Raw genomic sequence first — 17,834 nt, 5'->3', positions numbered from 1 at the left:
CGATTGGCCTTAGGACATCATATTATGTTGCTACATTTACAGGCATTTGTTAAAAGTGATAGTTTTAAAACAAGAATTTAGAAGCATTCAACTGTGATCTGAAAGGCAAGCCAGTTGTGAAATGCACCCTGTATTCGGCTTAGATTGTTATCATATATGGAGCAACATTATAGTCTATTAAGCAAGGACGAGAGAGGCTTTTCATAGTGTACATGGTGAACTGACATATTTGAATGTTCTCTTAGAAAAAACAGAGGTTTGTTGCAATACAATATGTGTCTAGGTTGATACAATTTGTTCAAGTGGAGAAGTGGGGATTGATCCCAAGATGGTTACTGCCCAGTTTGCTCTCTGACCATAACTACCAAGGAAATTAATATAGGCCTTAGGAAACCAAAGCATTTAAGAAAACATACAAATTGCAATTGTGAAAACTCATATATATGATGATCTGCGACTGTGGATTAATATATATTGGAATTACAACCACAAGGATCAAAATCAGCATTTAGGTGCACTGCAGTAACATCTGGCTTCTTAATCATTAACCAGAATAACAACCATTTTTGGAACTAGCCCACAATAAAAGAATGCTGTGCGATGGGCAGTCCTAGATATTGTCCCCGACACCCAGGTCTTGCTTCAACAAAGAACTGCTAATAAAAGAACAAAGATGGGTTTTGCCGCTGGCAGGAAACGATGAAATGTCATGTTTTATATATTAGTTTAGTCAGTAGAAGCTTGGACCGTACAGCTTTTGTGACTACTTATGTGGATTTTCATATTGGGAGTAATACCTTGATTCCACTAATTTATGCCACGGGGCTCTGGTTACACTTAAGTGTAATCCTACATTATGTTTTCAGCATAAACATATAAACTGACAGCTATTGATACCTCTGGTACCTACATACACTACAATAAAGAAACGTGATTTTATTTACGTGCATACCCCATTGGATGCCATGCATAACTACACCACACAGTATTTGACTATCGTTATAAATGTTGGTATTGCCCTTTTATATATCAACGCAAAATGCTCTATTTACAACTTTGGTATGTTTGGTAAAATCCGCAGGAAGCAAATAATTGGTACTATGCTTGCTCCTATCAGATTATTTGCACAAGTGTGTGCCTTTTGCCCTTCTATACAATTCCCTTTTACAACATTGACCCCTGTCCAAGGCATAAGAAATTGACCTTTATGTTAAAATAATGACATGGAGTGTGCTCTCACCCATGAACGTGTTACACAACACACTAGCATGATGGCACTTCCACACTCCATCGCGACGCCTGCGCTTCCACGTTTGGACCTGACGCAGGAAATAGGAATGCCTAAATGCAGGCCCCACTTTCTACCAGTTAACATCCGAGAGCAGAAGCCATGAAATAGTGGTGAAAATGCTTGGTGACTTCTCTTGATGGTGTATTCTTTGACATTTTCCCTATAATGTGTCTTAAAACTTTACTAGAATGGTCTCCTCCTTCATGACATTTGTGAGGGGCGGGTGTCATCGGGTGCTATAATAATAATAAAAATGTCATTATAGTTTCAAGCTATTACACATCATTTATTCTTTGGATGTTGGCTTGATTAAATATGAGGATTTTTGTTCAAAAACGTCATCTAAGAATTAGTTACCTGACACCATAGTTACAATGGAGTGTCTCCTGTGCAATATCCAACAAAAAACTCTGATATTCGTGTTTGGTCTGGTCTTGGAACCAATAACTGTGACAATCAACCTGCTTATCTATTAAGTTGACAACACTGACATTTCCAAACAAATTTGAGTAAAAAAAAAAAAAGTTCTCTGATTAAGTTATTGGTAAAGTGAAAAACATTTCTTTGACTTCCCATCCATATGATTACATTAGTGTTTATTCGTTACCAACATTTCCTTTAGGGTTTAATACAGTGTCAATACTGCCCTCCCACCCCCTCCATGAGGCCCTTTAAAGACTATATAGCAATGGTGTAACACAAAGGTGCAGAATGTGATGACGGACCCATTAGTTTCCCTTACAGATATTCACTGATCTCGGGCTGAGAAAGGATCCCCCTAAGAGTTTGGGGGCCACTGTGCACTGAAGGAGCTGCAGGGACCTGCATTATACCACTGCTATATAGGCTAAGAGTCCCATTCACTCGGTCAGTGCCTTCTGCACTTCCTTCTCTTGTGTGCAGAGAAATGGCAGGGTGTGTGACAAACACTTGTTTTTACAGCTCAGAAGGTTTTTTATTTCATTTATTTAACAACGTTTTTGTTTTAATAGAGGATAAGGTATATGACAAGGGTTCTATGCTATTTTCCAGGTCTCAGAGAAGAGTAAAGAAAGGTTTAGTATAATCTTTTTGTTTGCAAATTTTCTTTTGACATTTTTGCACAACTACCTCCAAACACAGAGCTAAATTTAGGTTAATGTAAAAGGTTAGGGTTTAGGAGGAGCCTCTTTTTTCCAATAAGAAGGAATGCCATTGTTAGACCAGGTATTCTTGGCTGGTTTCCCATGTCTTTTTGCCTCAGCTTCCTGTATTTTTGACTGTGTGCTGGACTTTGTTTTTGCTGGTTTTGGTACTCTGGGACCTTTACCACTGCTGACCAGTGCTAAAGTGCAAGTGCTCCCTGTGTAAATTATTTTGGTAATTGGCTTTTTCATGATTGGCATATTTAATTTACTATTAAGTCCCTAGTAAAGTGCACTAGAGGCGCCCAGGGGCTGTAAATCAAATGCTACTGGTAGACCAGCAGCACTGATTGTGCCGCCCACATGAGTAGCCATGTAAACATGGCTCAGACCTGCCACTGCAGTGTATGTGTGTGCAGATATAAACTGCCAATTTGACTTGGCAAGTGCACCCACTTACCAGCCCCAAACCTTCCCTTTTACTACATGTAAGATAGGCCCTAGGAAGCCCCATGGGCAGGGACAGTGTATTTAAAAGGTAGGACATGTGCTGGTGTGTTTTACATGTCATGATAAGGAAATACTGCCAAATTCTGTTTTCACTATTGCAAGGCTTATCTCTCTCTTAGGTTAACGTGGGGGCCACCTTTAAATGTCTTTAAAGTGCGGTTTCCCATTGGGAGAAGATAGACATGTGAAGTTTGAGGTCTCTGAACTCACAATTTAAAAATACATCTTTTGGTGAAGTTGGTTTTTAGATTGTCAGTTTGAAAATGTCACTTTTAGAAAGTGCAAAAACAACAGATAATGGACAGAATGCAGAATAGATCAAACATTCACCCTCAGTCACAGATCTGGGTTTAATTCATCAGTTGTTTTGCATGCCATGCCATTCCAGTTTGGACCCCGCCATATTCAAATCAGTCTTGACCCTGTTCCCTATGGGAACAGTCAAGTCCTTCCTGAACCAGAAACAAGCATCCTGGGACCGGTTTCAGGATATATCACCCTTCATCAGCCAAGCTAGCTTGAAACTGGTGGCATAGCAAGCACGGGACCCACGTCCGGGCATACCCTTCCCACTTGGGGTGACAAATGCAAAAACAACAGATGATGGATGGAATGCAGAACAGATAAAACATTCACCCACAGTCACAGATCTGGGTTTAATCCACCATTTTTTTTGCCTGCCATGCCATTCCAGTTTGGAGCCTGCCATATGCAAATCAGTCTTGACCCTGTTCCCCATGGGAACAGTCCAGCCCGAACTGCCAGGCCAAGTCCTCCCTGAACCAGAAACAAGCATCCTGGGAACGGTTTCAGGGTATCACCCTTCATCAGCCAGGCTAGCTTGAATCTGGTGGCATAGCAAGCACAGGACCCACGTCTGGGCATACCCTTCCTATTTGGGGTGACAAATGCAAAAACCACAGATGATGGACGGAATGCAAAACAGATCAAACATTCACCCCCACTCAGGGATCTGGGTTTAACCCATCAGTTTTAGAAACTGGGCATTTTCTTGCTTAACCATTCAGTGCCTCTGCCGGCTTGTGTAATCCACGTCTGGGTCAGACTGACAGTTAGGCTGTTGTGAATTCCCTGCAGACAGTGACACAGAGGGAGCCTGGAAGTGTCCTGCATATCCTGATGAGTCTCCTAGGCTAGAATGTGAAGGGAGGATTTGACACCTGCACCTGAAAGGGCTGTGCCTGTCCTCACACAGTGTGTCTGGGGCAAGGCCGGGGTAAGGCAGGATCTTGTCAACAACAGAGACTTTAATTTGAAGTTTGTCCACTTCAAAGGTAGAAAGGGGTATAAGTAGTGGACCCAAAACCCCAGACTTTTAGAACACTTCTGGATCAAGCAGAACCTTTGCCAATGAGAAGAGCTGGAGGAGGAGTACTGCCCCTTTGCTGCGTGTGCTTGGCCTGTAGTTGCTGCTTCTACCTTAGAAAGGGCAAAGACTGGACTTTGTGTGTATCCTTCTTTAGAAGATTCTCCAAGGGCTTAGACTGAGCTTGTCTTCTGTTAAGAAATTTCAGGTACAGCAGCGACTTCACCTACGACCCTCTGGGTTCACTTGCTGTGGACTCTAACTCGCCAGGTGGTGCCTACTCCAGTCTCTCGGCCCTTGATAGTGAACGTTGGTAAAAAACCAAGTGCAAAGATATCGGATGGACGCCGCTGTCTGAACCCATGACACCGCCTGCAGCTCAAGCTGTGGTCCTCACTGAGGTACGACACTCCACTGACATTGCAGGCCCCACGTTGCAGCAGCTGCTGACGCACCATGATCTTATGAGATCGGAGTGTAGTATCATTGACGTCCATGACACCCGACTTCCCCCGCAGTGCTTGTAGCCCTGTGCTGTGAGAGCGACCCGTTGAGGTCGCCCCACAGCTTCTTTACCCGCTGGACTTTGACCCTGCCAGAAGTGTAAGGGACCGACACCTCTCATCAAAGCCACCTCATATCCACTGCTTCGCAGCAAGAACCCGATGCCTTTCACCGATGCCTCCGCTCCCCTGCTCTGCAGCATCGGAACCCATGCCACCTCAGATTCACCAACACCTCCACTCCTCTGCTCCGCAGCATCGGAACCCATGCTGCCTCAGATTCAGTGACGCCTCACTCCTGAACTCTGTGCACCGGCTTGTTTCCTCACGTTTCACAAGTTACTGTACCGGGGGATCCATGTGACTCCCTGACCGGTGCTGTTGGCGTCGCACTTGGGAACAACACCATCATGATGCCGTGATAACACCAAATTGCAGCATTTGTGTTTCTAAGCGCTATATTCAAGTTCAACATTTAAAAATTCATAACTTTGCTTGTGTATGTTGCACATTGCCTCTTAGATAAGCCTGACTGCTTGTGCCAAGCTACTAAGGGGTGAGCAGGGGTTATCTGAGCTTTGTACCTCCCTTAACCTGACTAGAGTGAGGGTCACTGCTCGGACAGAGTGCAAACTAACTGCCAACCAGAAACCCCATTTCTAACAGCCATTGACCAGTATGGGCATTTGATTGCAGAAACATGTTGACCACATGATAGGACCGTAGTGAGCATTGGAGTCTAGTTTATATTTTAACCTCACCAGAGGGAAAACTAACAAATAGGTCTGCCATTCACATTCTTTTATAGTTTTCCTCAAGGACATCCATTTGCAGCATATCCTTCTAGAAATCTTGCTAAAATTCTCCATTAAAAAGATGCCCACTAAGAGCTCCTATAAATAGAACCCGATTGGGGCAAATAAAGTCTATGGTATACCTAAAAAGAAGCAGAATTATGACATTTGCCCCCAAATTGGGTGAGGATTCTTGCATCCTAAAAATAGAATTCTGTCAGCCCTTTGATACAATTATCTCTTACTCTTTTGGTGGAACATCATTCTATTTGATTTGTGTAGTGCATGTAAAGGACCTAATATAATATTCGCCCCACCCTCTTAGTCGTTAACTCTTGTGGGATACAATGGTATACATGTCTAATCCTAAACCACTGATTTGGTGAGATTAATTACCTTATAATGTGTACCTCTGGATGATGTACTTAACAGCTGATTTACTTTAAAAAAACAATGAAGCTTACATCACTTACCGGTTCAAGTGTTCCGTACTTTTAGAAGTGCAGGCGTTTGCATGGCCATGACAGACGCACTGTCCACCAACACTGATATCCTTAATACTGTAGTAATACTGCACAAAAACAAAAAAGAAGAAATATGTTACCCAGAAAAGTCCCACCTCACTTGTTTATAGTACTAATTTTATCGTAAACCAGCTGGGTTATTTACTGACTCCAGCCACCATTCACATTCAAATTATGGGCCCTATTTATAAACAGAACCAGAAAAGTATGGGGAGACATTTCCACTGGGACATAAATGCCTGATTTTCTGGAGTTCACAAACATTCTTAGGAGTAAAGCTACAAAACTGCACCAGATGCAGGTTTCCAGCCATGCCTCAGACAATCCCATCAGGATCCTGTTCCTACTGTGAGGAGCTCTGCATTGCAGAGTACTCCACAGTTGGTGCAATATGATTCCCTATTCAAATACAAACTTTTTATGTCCACTAGGAACATATTTTTGCGAGTGGAGAAACACTCACACTGTCTCCAAATCTGGGGGATCTGAACCAGGTATTGTGTTTTTAAAGACCTGTTTATTTCAGGTTTTCCGTAAAAAAATGAACAAAACACTAAAAGTGACTTCAACATTGCAGCATTGTTACCTTCATCATTATGTTGTGCTCTACCTGTGGGGCTCCCAACATGCAGCACCTGATGGTGGGGGGGAGGTCGAAAATAGTCCACCATATTTAACAATTGCAGTCAGAGTGTTAGAAATTTGGGTCTCTGGTTGCCAGTCAGTCTGCACTCTGTCCAATCAAGGACCCTCACTCTAGTCAGGGTAAGAAAGATACACACCAAGTATAATCCCTGCTCACCACCTTGGTAGCTTGGCACAAGCAGTCAGGCTTATCTCAGGGGCAATGTGCAAAGTATTTGTAGCAACATACATAGTAACACAGTAAAAACACTGCAAAAAACTCAACACCAGTTTAGACAAATAGCCAGTATTTATCTGATTACAACAAGACCAAAATGACAAAAATTCAACATACACAAGCGAAGATATGAATTTTTAAAGTAAAACAAGTCTTAATCCATAGAAATCAATGGATGCGCTGTTTTAGCACAAAGTACCTGGCATGCGTCAAAAATAAAGCCTCATTGGTGAGCATGCGTCGGCAAAACAAGTGGTGCGTCGATTTCTTACTCGCAAGTGAGGATATGCATCAATTCTTTCTCCGCTGGGTAAATGATGCATCGGTTGCCAGACAAGCAGCCTCAGGTCCATGCGGTGATGTTGAAGATTTTGACGTCCAGGGAAAATCCAGACACACGGCTGCAATGGATCCACGCTGAGCTGGCGATGCTTCCATTTAACCAACACTGCATTGATTTTTCAGCTGTGGTGCAGGCGCTGCGGCAATTTTTCTGCTGCTCGGTACCAGTGCATGGATTTTCACCTTGGGTTCACTAGCTTCTCCTTTCAAGGGCCCAGGGACTGGATGTGGCACCATTTGGCAAGGTAGGGGGTCTCAGCAAGAGAGCCCAAGTGCTGGCAGATTAAGGTCGTCATTATGAATACGGTGGTCGAAACCGCTGTGTTCATGCTGGCGGTCAAACCACTGACCGCCAGCGTCCTTGGATCCCCACCGGCCGTATAATGTACATTCCTGTGGGCCGGCATTGTTTCTGCCCGCCGGCCCACAGGAATGCCTGAGCCGCCAATGCCTCTGTGTGGCAGGTGCAGCCGCACCCGTCGCGCAGATCACTGCCAACCTTTGCGATGGGGCACTGCACAGGGGCCCCTGCACTGCCCATGCCAAGTGCATGGGCAGTGCAGGGGCCCCCAGGGGTGCCCCAGTGCACCCCTTCCGCCAGCCATTCCCTGGCGGGGAAACCCACCAGGGAAAGGCTGGAGGCTGAGGAATCATTATCCGAGGGGCAGCACCGCTGCCCTGTAGGATAATGATTCCGACTTCCGCAAGGCTGCCTGACGGAGGCAGCCTGGCGGTGAGTGAGGGATGGCGGCCCTCATGGTGTTCATAATGTGGCGGTGTGGCCCGCCATGCCGGCTGGCGGGTTTTCACGCCACCACCGGCATGGTGGGCCACACCGCCATGATCGTAATGACCACCTAAGTCTTTGATGGCCCTGAGACTTCAGAACGGGGGCAGGTTCAGTCCAAGCCCTTGGAGAAGCTTCACAAGCAGGATACTCAGCAAAATCCAGTCTTTGTCCTCTTTAAGGCAGAAGCAGCAACTGCAGGCCAACCCAGCAAATCACACATAGCGAAGAGACAGTACTCTCCCTCCTGCTCTTCAGCCCTTCTCCTTGGCAGAGGTTCCTCTTGTTCCAGAAGTCTTCTAAAAATCTGAGGTTTTGGGTCCTCTACTTATACTCATTTCTGCCTTTAAAGTAGGTAAATGTCAAAGGAAAGTCTCTGTCGTTCACAAGATCCTGCCTTGCCCAGGCCTGTCCCCAGACCACGGGTTTGGAGCCTACATTGTGTGATGACAAGCACAGTCCTTTCAGGTGCAAGGGTCAGCTCCTCCCTCCTCACTCTAGCCCAGGAGACTCATCAGGATATGATGGACACACCTCAGCTCCCTGTGTGTTTGAGAATTTACAAACAGCTCAACGGTCAGTTTGTCCCAGACGTGGATTCCACAGGCAGGAAGAGGCACAGAATGGTTAAGTAAGAAAATGTCCACTTTCTAAAAGAGGCATTTTCAAACAAACAATCTAAAATCCAACTTTACCAAAAGATGTATTTTTAAAAATGTGAGTCCGGAGACCCTAAACTTTATATCTCTATCTGCTCCCAATTGGAAATTGCACTTAACCTATAGGAGAGATAGTTCTTGCCATAGTGAAACCCACATTTGTCAGTATTTCACTATCAGGGAATGTAAAACACACCATTAAATGCCCTACCTCTTAAATACACTGTGCCCTGCCCATGGGGTACTTAGGGCTTACCTTAGGGGTGACTTACATGTCGTAAAAGGGAAGGTTTTGGCCTGGCAAATGGGTACACTTGCCAGGTCGGATTGGCAGTGCAAGACTGCACACACAGACAATGCAGTGGCAGGTCTGAGCCATATTTACAGGGCTGCTCATGTAGGTGGCACAATCTGTGCTGCAGGCCGACTAGTAGCATTTGATTTACAGGCCCTGGGCACCTCTAGTGCACTTTACTATAGACTTCCTAGTAAATCAAATATGTCAATCAGGGATAACCAATCATAATGACAATTTATACAGGAAACACTTGCACTTTGGCACTGGTCAGCAGTGGTAAAGTGCCCAGAGTACTAAAAATCAGAATAAACGAAGTCCAGCACACAGTCATAAACACAGGAAGCAGAGGCAAAAAGACAGGGGAAACCACACCAAGGATGCTAGGTCTCACACAGAGCATAAACCATTTCAACCTGTACCTGTGGTTCCCAATCTTGCCAACGTTCACCTACTGCACTTACACCCTCGGTATCAGCTCAACATTGGAGTCTGTGACACTACGAGCTCGTCATCGCCGCAGAGACTCCTCCACTAGCACCATCACTATCTGACCCCTGGCTAGACCCTGGAACTCCATACGCCCGCATGTTCATCAGTTCGCGCCTATTTAAATCTGCGTTCTTCTGTCGCCGCCTATTCTCGTGGTTCGGCTTGCTCCGTCTTGGCCCAGTGTATAGTTATGCATCGCCTAGCTAGCACCAGTCCTAACAGGGCAAATCTGTGCTTCATCTTTTTCCCCTCCAGAGCTGTGAAGAGGCCTAGTAGACAGAGTGGTCAGTCAACTCCACCCGAATGTGTGTTATCCTCACACTGTCCCACACCACTGTATCCCAATAAACGAGTAACTTGGGGAAGTCCCATGTCATGTGCAGGAAGTGGGCTAATGCCCCTCCTCATCTAGAACAGTCTCCTGCTCATCCAGGAAAAATCCTACTCAATTGTTGTGGTATGAGATACACGCAGTGTAGGTAAAAGAATTGTGTTAACTTAAAACCGGCATTGCTTGCTGTTTCCTTCATCTAGACATGTGCGTGTTTTCACTCCCCGTCCTTAAGATGTACCTTTAAATCTTTATTCCAACCGTCTCGAACCGCTGTTGAATCAATGCGCCTATCCCCTTTTAGTGCTACATACAGGCGTGATATAAGTCCCCTACTGGTTACCGGTTAAAAAATAGTGGTGAGCATTAACAACTCCTTTGGTTCTGCCAGGAAGTCCTTCCATATCTCACACACCATGCAGGAGAGTTAGGCATAATGCAGGATCTGCCCCCCTCCCTAACAGGAGAATGGTCTTGGCCATTGTAATAAAGGAGTCATTGAGGTAGAGGCCCCCCAGTCTGTGACAGCCACCCAGCATCCACTGAGTCATATCCATCGACGATTACATCCTCCGAAAGGATGGCAACCACGAGACTGGTGGCAGACTAGCAAAGGGGGTTTCTGCAACACATGTTTGATGGCTAATTCCCAAACCTTTGCCAGCTGCCTTATCACATATGCTGGAAAGATATTTATACTGGCCCTTAGCTGGAGTAAAAATCCTACCAACTAAATAGTGGAAAGGGAAACCAGAGGAGTTTGTAAATGCCTACAAATATACATTTCTGTATATTCACAAACTTCAAAGGCTAACCATGCATTTGAAGGTCCAACTTCCTACTTGAGTAAGCTTTTCAGGTCTTTGAAATAAGTTTTACGCCTATCAAGAATCCCTTTGCTAATTTCTGGTAGGCAAAAAAGCAAGCAAATTCTGTTGTAGACTTTACAACTGAATTCCCCTTTGTGCATATGGCTGTATATTTGCCTTATCAGTAAGTACTATTTATTTACTGGCAATTGCAGTTTTGTGTTGAACTCTCTTAACATCAGTGGCCAGGCTGCTTTCTTTGATACTCTGACCCCAGCAGTACTGTGGGATCCTCAGGTGCTCTGGATATAAGGCGGTGATTGCAACTGCATGCCTGATGTGACAGGGAATGTCCCGTACTTTAGTGGATGGCCCGCAACTATCTGCCTGATGCATGGCACCTGCTTCATCCCACAACTGACGAGTACCCATGTTATTCCTTGGTCCATGGTATACATACGAGGCTGGATCTTTTTCTTTGTGGCAACTCTGTGGAAGACTGAATTATGGAAGCAGATTATTTGATGCATACGCTATGGGACCACTGCCCATTATTGACCATGGATAAATAGGGGGGACCTCAGACTCCAACTTGGAGGCTTCAACTGGAAGTCCTCCTGGACTCACCCAGGTTAGCACTTATTGTGATCTCAATAGGGAGATGGCGACGACTAGGATAGTGAAATGGGACGCTCACCAGGTCGCGGTGAAAGGCCATTGTATGGGGGCAACATGGGTGATACAGAAGGTCTTAACAGCAGAATTACTCACATTGGAACACGAGATGTGGGTATTAGAGACCGAGACAGTTCGCTGTCAAAGCGTGTTGGATTGGTTAAGTTCCATAAGTAAGTAGCATAGAGAGAATGAGCACTGGTGGGGAAACATGATTACAGAGCATAATTGACTGTCATGCTTGCGGAGGGGGATCGATCTGGTAGCTTTTTGGCTTGGTTGATGAGGGAAGAGCAGCATCGCCCTCCGATTGGCACCATTTGGCTACTCAGTGGCGCAGTGGTCAGCACAAACATGGCAATAGCCGCTGCCTTTATGTAGTACTACAGCTGTGCCATCTTGCCCATGCATATGCAGAACTACCTTTGTCACCGCTACACAGGGAAGAGCTGAAGGCTCCCTCCAGCTGAAGGAGATCCGACAAGCTATAAAACAGATTGCTTGGAATGAAACCTGAGCCACAGATGGGCTCCAGATAGAGTATTAGGCTGCATATGCCTCCATTCTGGCGCCAGTGCTTCTAGAGGTCTTTAACGAGGCTAGACAGCTCGGTCAGTTGCCGCAAACTCTCGGGGAAGCATTAATCATAGTCCTTCATAAGTCCGGTCGTTACCCCTTGGATGTTTGGTCCTATTGGCCGCTGTCCCTCTTGAATCTTGATTGTAAGGATTTGAGGAAGGTGTTGACCAACAGACTGTTGCCTGTTATTGATATTTTAGTCCAAACAGATAAATCTGGGTTTATACTGGGCCACAACACTTTCATGAATATACGTAGGTTACTCCATATGATGGACTTCACCCCGCCTGGGGTTCGAGGTCAGAGAGCAGTGTCATTGGACATAGAAAAGGCCTTTGAAACCCTGGACTGGGACTATTTACTGGCCTCCCTTGAGCGTATGGGCATTGGTCCCATATATATGAGTTGGATCCTTACCCTGTATGAGGAGATGACAGCTAAGCTATGTACAGGTGTTAATATCTCTGACAGTTTCAATGTCCAGGAGGCATCAGGCAAGGGTGTCCCTTATCTCCATTGCTATTTGCCTTGGCAATGGAACCTTTGACATGTAATCTGCAGTTCCAAACCTAACAATGGGGGGTACCAGCTTGGGGTGAGGGTCATATTGGCTCCCTCTATGCGAACAATGCATTGGTATACTTGCAGGATACTGCCTCCACACTCCCGTCCCTAATGTCACTCTTAGATGACTTTGGTGAGGTGCCTGGCCTCAAGATCAATTAGACCAAATCAGGCGTATGTCCGCCGGCTCCAGTCCTGGAGCCGGCGTGGGGAGCCCCGATGGCCTGCCGACTGCCTTAAAGCTACACTACATTTAAATATCTGGGTATACAGGTGAACCATGACATCAGTGACCTTAGAGATGGCGATATTAATAAGGCACTTTCTGAAATTCATCAATCCTTCCCATTCTGGACTTAATTGCCGCGGTCCCTGGCGGGGCAGGTAGCAACAGCTAACATGCTGATATTGCCTTGGCTTTTGTGCTTATTTGCAGTGCTCCTGATATACCTCCCTAAAAACATTTTTCAGGGAATTGCAGAGAACACTGTCTGGGCTCATATGGGGATCAGGAAGACGTAGGGTGGCACTATCAGTACTACAGAAACCATTATTTGAAGGTGGAATAGGTGCTTCTGATTATGAGGGGTAATACACATTGGCGCAACTGCAGTGGCCATTGAGGTAGCTGAGTGAAGGGGGCCTGCTCTGAGAGAGTGGTGGTTGTGATCATCTTGGGGGAATCCCGATTTACAGGTGGTTGTCAACTCCGGGAGTCCGACAGAGGGAGGAGACACACCAAATGATGGTGGCTTATTTGTGATGGAGCCACTACATGAGGGGCCAGGGTGAAACAGTGCCCTTCTCTCCTCTTATTCCAATTTGGCAGATGCTGGTCTTTCACGTGATGTCACATCACGTTGGCTTGACACCATGGACAGAAGCAGGGACTTAGGATATCTTTACCATAAGGAGTGCTTTATGACCTTCCAGGATGTTACAGACACATATGGGTTAGCAGTGGGGCAATTTCTGGCTTATCATGCGATTCAACACACCATACATACCATTTGGGGAGTTGAAGGGAAGGAACCACACCAATCTCAGTTCTTACATGTTATGCTATCATATAGGGACACACGCCATGACATCACACATTCATACACTGACCTGCAGTCTACCGTGCAGATGAGGTGAGAGACAGTGCAGGTTCATTAGCAGACAAACAATGGGATCAAGCTTTGGGGCAAGTTCAGGAGATGTCCCGCAATACAAGATTCAGGTACACACAACGTAACTTTGTGCACCAGACTTACCTCACTCCACACCTCATTCAACACATGTACCCAGGGGCCTCCTCTGACTGCCCTAAATGGCGAACTATGGTTTTATCATATGACTTGGGAATGTGTAGAGCTCCAGCGTGCCTGGGGAGAAGTAAATGAGATTACGGCTGGAATAGTGGAACACATGCTCCTCCCCACTCCTGAGTCTTATATGTTGGGGATACTTCTAGGGTGAAAGAGGACCAATCCTTCCATAAATTAATAGTTTTGGCATTTATCCTGCTCAAACACCAGATTTCTATGCAATGGAAGGCGTCTATGTTGCCAGATATTCAGGGATGACTGAGGATGCTCTTGACTTGGACTAGGGCTGAGTATGATGTACGTGCACAAAGGCGTTACTAGGTTGGGACTGCAGAGGGAGGAAACTATTGGGACAACCTTGTTGGGAAGATTGAAGCTGGGAGCGATGACCGCCCTCACTGAATTCAGTCTATCTGGTTTGCAGCTCCCACATGGGAGGATTGACTGGAGGGTAAGAGGGATGAGCTGACGACAAGCAACTACCTTGATGACACCGGGTGATAGGGGGGCTCTGATTGTTCTGCTTCTACTGATACTGGCCTCATGCCAGGCCACACAACGGCCCACGGAATAGAAACTGGTGGGAAGGACTCCACACAGGTGCACACAAATGTGAGAAGGTCCCTCAGCCTGCTAATGGTGTTTTGCTGTTCTAGTCACTCACTATACTTCTTGCTTATACTTATCCGCGTAGAACCTGCACTGCACTGCTATTAGGACTGCTCGTGAATATTCTATTTATTCCACTCTATGTACTATTATAAATACTTATGGTCCCGCAGAAAAAAATGGGGCTACAAAATTCCTGTGATAATCCTCAGCCATGTACTACTATTGTATTTCTGTTCAAAAATAATAAAATAAATTTACCAAAAACAATCCTACTCTCCAACCCTTTCACTGGTCGCCTCTCTGACATTTTGCATGTGCTCAAAACAGGTGATACGTTTTTATGTAAACCCATTGGAATTGGGAATTACGGGAGGAATTCTACCCATAAATCCGGTTCTACACGTCTACTCCCCATTCTATGGGTTACACTCACAATTGGGTGACATTATGTGTGGAGAATCCGTCCGACAACAGAAATTGGTCCATTCGTAATGTCGCATACAATTCCTCAATCGTCCGCACACACCCACCAATACATCTTCCTGGGGAGTGTATGACTCGCTCACTATACTCATTTGGGACAATAAATAGTTGGTCTGAGCACATTTTTCATGACTTCTTTAGCTCCCAGTCCAATATGAAACATAATTCGGATGCGCCAAATAAATTATTCACATCTTTCGGTACAAGAAGTGTGCATAGGAAAGCTTGTTTCCTGCTGAGCACTATGGGCCAGATGTAGCAAAGGGTTTGCGCCTCGCAAACAGCGAAAATCGCCGTTTGCGAGGCGCAAAAGCCTCTTTGCTATTCAGAAATGCATATTGCGAGTCGGGACCGACTCGCAATATGCATTTCAGAATCGCAAATAGGAAGGGGTGTTCCCTTCCTATTTGCGATTTGGAGTGGAATGCAATTCCATTTGCGACCGCATATGCGGTCGCAAATAGAGTCGCAGTTACCATCCACTTGAAGTGGATGGTAACCCACTCGCAAATTGGAAGGGGTCCCCGACCCCTTCCACTTTGTGAATGGACCCACAAATATTTTTTCAGGGCAGGGAGTGGTCCAAGGGACCACTCCCTGCCCTGAAAAAATACCTAAACTAAAGGTTTCGTTTTTTTTTTAAGTGCAGCTCGTTTTCCTTTAAGGAAAACGGGCTACACTTAAAAAAAAAAAAAACTGCTTTATTTAAAATCAGTCACGAACATGGAGGTCTGCTGACTACAGCAGGCCTCCATGTTTGCGAGTGCCTAGACTCGCTATGGGGCCGCAATTTGCAACCCACCTCATTAATATTAATGAGGTGGGTCATTGCGACCCCATAGCGACTCGCAGACGGTGTCTGAGACACCGTTCTGCATACCAATTTGCGAGTTGCAAATTGCGAGTCGCAGGGACTCGCAATTTGCAAGTCGCAAATTGGCGTTTTGCTACATCTGGCCCTATATTGGATAGGTTTTGCGCCATTTTGAATAAGTTGTATACATTCTATTTTATTAGCGGATATAGAAAGGGCAGGGTTAATAAAATATAGTTCCTCTACTTTCATGCATGAAAAACGTATTAATTGCTGTTAAATGCCATTTAGAATAAGATCTGCTGAAGGCGCATTGTTTTCTTTCTTAAGAAACCTTTGTATTTTGTAGCACTGGAAGTCCTGTTGAGTCAAGGTATTGAAAGCTAGAGTATAATGCCAAAGAAAGTGTTGCATCCTTTTCCTTTAATCGTATATGCCTCATAGTTGTCTTTCCTAGCTGCAAAATGTTCTTGTCGAACCGTGCTGCATAAACTGATGCCTCTAATGCGGCATTCTTTAAGTGGGCCTGGGTGTAACGCATGCGTGAATCTCCCTTTCTTTACCTCACTATCTCTATCTATTCCGCTCCAAGGGATTTTTATTCGACCAAATCTGCTTTCGGACAACCTCACATTACCGGTGCGTAACTTGTGCCTGTGGTTTCCGGTGCGGGGCACCGACACTTGTTTTTTAGGGCCGGCACTTATTTTCCTGCCTCAGGCATTTACTGCGAGCAAAAGACACATATGGGAAAGACGGGGAAAGAGAAAAACGAAAAAACGTCACAAAGGGAGATAGCTGTAAGAGTGAGTTGAAGAGGCAGTGGGCGGCTGTAAATGGATTAATGAGGCCCGAGATGGCTTTAGGATTACTCTGCCTCAGTATTCCGTGCTCGCACATTTAATTGCAGCAGCCGCGCGTATTTCAAAGGAGAACTTTGGGCACCAGTATGTTTTTATTTACAAATTAAGCACTACACACAACACTAGTGATGCAGGGTCTGCTTACCATTTGATTTGTTTATCCCATGGCAAGATCTATGCTTTAGAAATTCCATTACCCACTGCACAGCAGCAATCACTTGTTTTGAGCACTACCAGAAAGCCATCTGTTTTTAGCTAACATGAAAGGCACTTAAAAAAAAATAGCCCAACTCTTCCTATGCGAGGTCTTATGCGCGATCTTCCAATGAAAACTCCCACACTTGATGTGTCATAGTCACAGTCAATCAAATGGGTCATCAGTAGGTGGCTGGTACAATAATGTAGTCTTAAGGAGCTAACCTTTCACTTCTCTCTGTAGATTGTAACTCTGAGCAGCCATACAGTTGTGCAAGGCCCATAAGTCAAACTGAAAGGCACCCAGACTTTTCGAGTTTGTAAATAATAGTTCTGACTCACCTATACTTGTTATATCAGGAATGACTTTAAAGACTTAACAATTTACTGAAATATTTTCAATATGGCCCAGGTAACCACCATTACACTACACTACATGTTCCATTCAATTTCAATGTTTTTTCCTGCTATGGCGCCTACTACTGACACTAAGGGCCAGATGTACCATCACAGCCCATTGCGATTCGGTAATAGCGATTTTTAAGAAATCGCTATTACCGACTCGCAAAGGGCCATGTATCACATTTGCGAATCGGTAATAGCGATTTCTTAAAAATCGCAAATGCTATTACAGAATCGCAAATTGCAATACCAGCCCCATTCGCAGCTATGGGCCTGTTGGCCCATAGCTGCGAATATTTAGCATTTCCAAAATTGCGATTTCTGAACCAGAAATCGCAATTTTGGAAATGCAAAAGGCCAGGGTGCTGGGGGCCTAAGGCCCCCTCTCCTGCACCCCAAAAACTGTTTTTTCAACATGTAAGGTACACACACATGCCAAAAGGGCATGTGTGCTTTACATGTTGAAGTTAAAAATGCAGTTTAACTGCATTTTTAAATTTTGCACCAGGTTACCACCTGGTTGCAAAGCATGGTATTTTGCAAGTGCCAAATGCCATTTTAGGAAAAATCGCAATTTGCGATTTTTTCCAGAATAGCCTTGCGACCTGGAAATTGCGAATCACAAATTGCGACTCGCAATTTCCAGGTCGCAACGCAAGAAATCGCTATTTTAGCGATTTCTTAGTT

The 17,834-nt window shown here is 45.1% G+C and overlaps 1 protein-coding gene across 2 annotated transcripts in view; it reads right to left on the bottom strand.

Annotated features, from left to right (window-relative positions):
* LAMA3 (laminin subunit alpha 3) overlaps positions 1 to 17,834 on the bottom strand; it is a 933,952-nt gene that overhangs the window by 647,282 nt on the left and 268,836 nt on the right. For both annotated transcript variants that reach the window (XM_069220025.1, XM_069220026.1), the window contains exon 6: positions 6,023 to 6,120. In XM_069220025.1, coding sequence (XP_069076126.1) covers positions 6,023 to 6,120 — 98 coding nt within the window. The remainder of the gene's footprint in view (positions 1 to 6,022; positions 6,121 to 17,834) is intronic.

The sequence above is a fragment of the Pleurodeles waltl genome, chromosome 2_2 (genome assembly GCF_031143425.1).
Source record: "Pleurodeles waltl isolate 20211129_DDA chromosome 2_2, aPleWal1.hap1.20221129, whole genome shotgun sequence".
NCBI classification, from domain to species: Eukaryota; Metazoa; Chordata; class Amphibia; order Caudata; family Salamandridae; genus Pleurodeles; species Pleurodeles waltl.
This window is presented reverse-complemented; position numbering and strand designations above follow the sequence as displayed.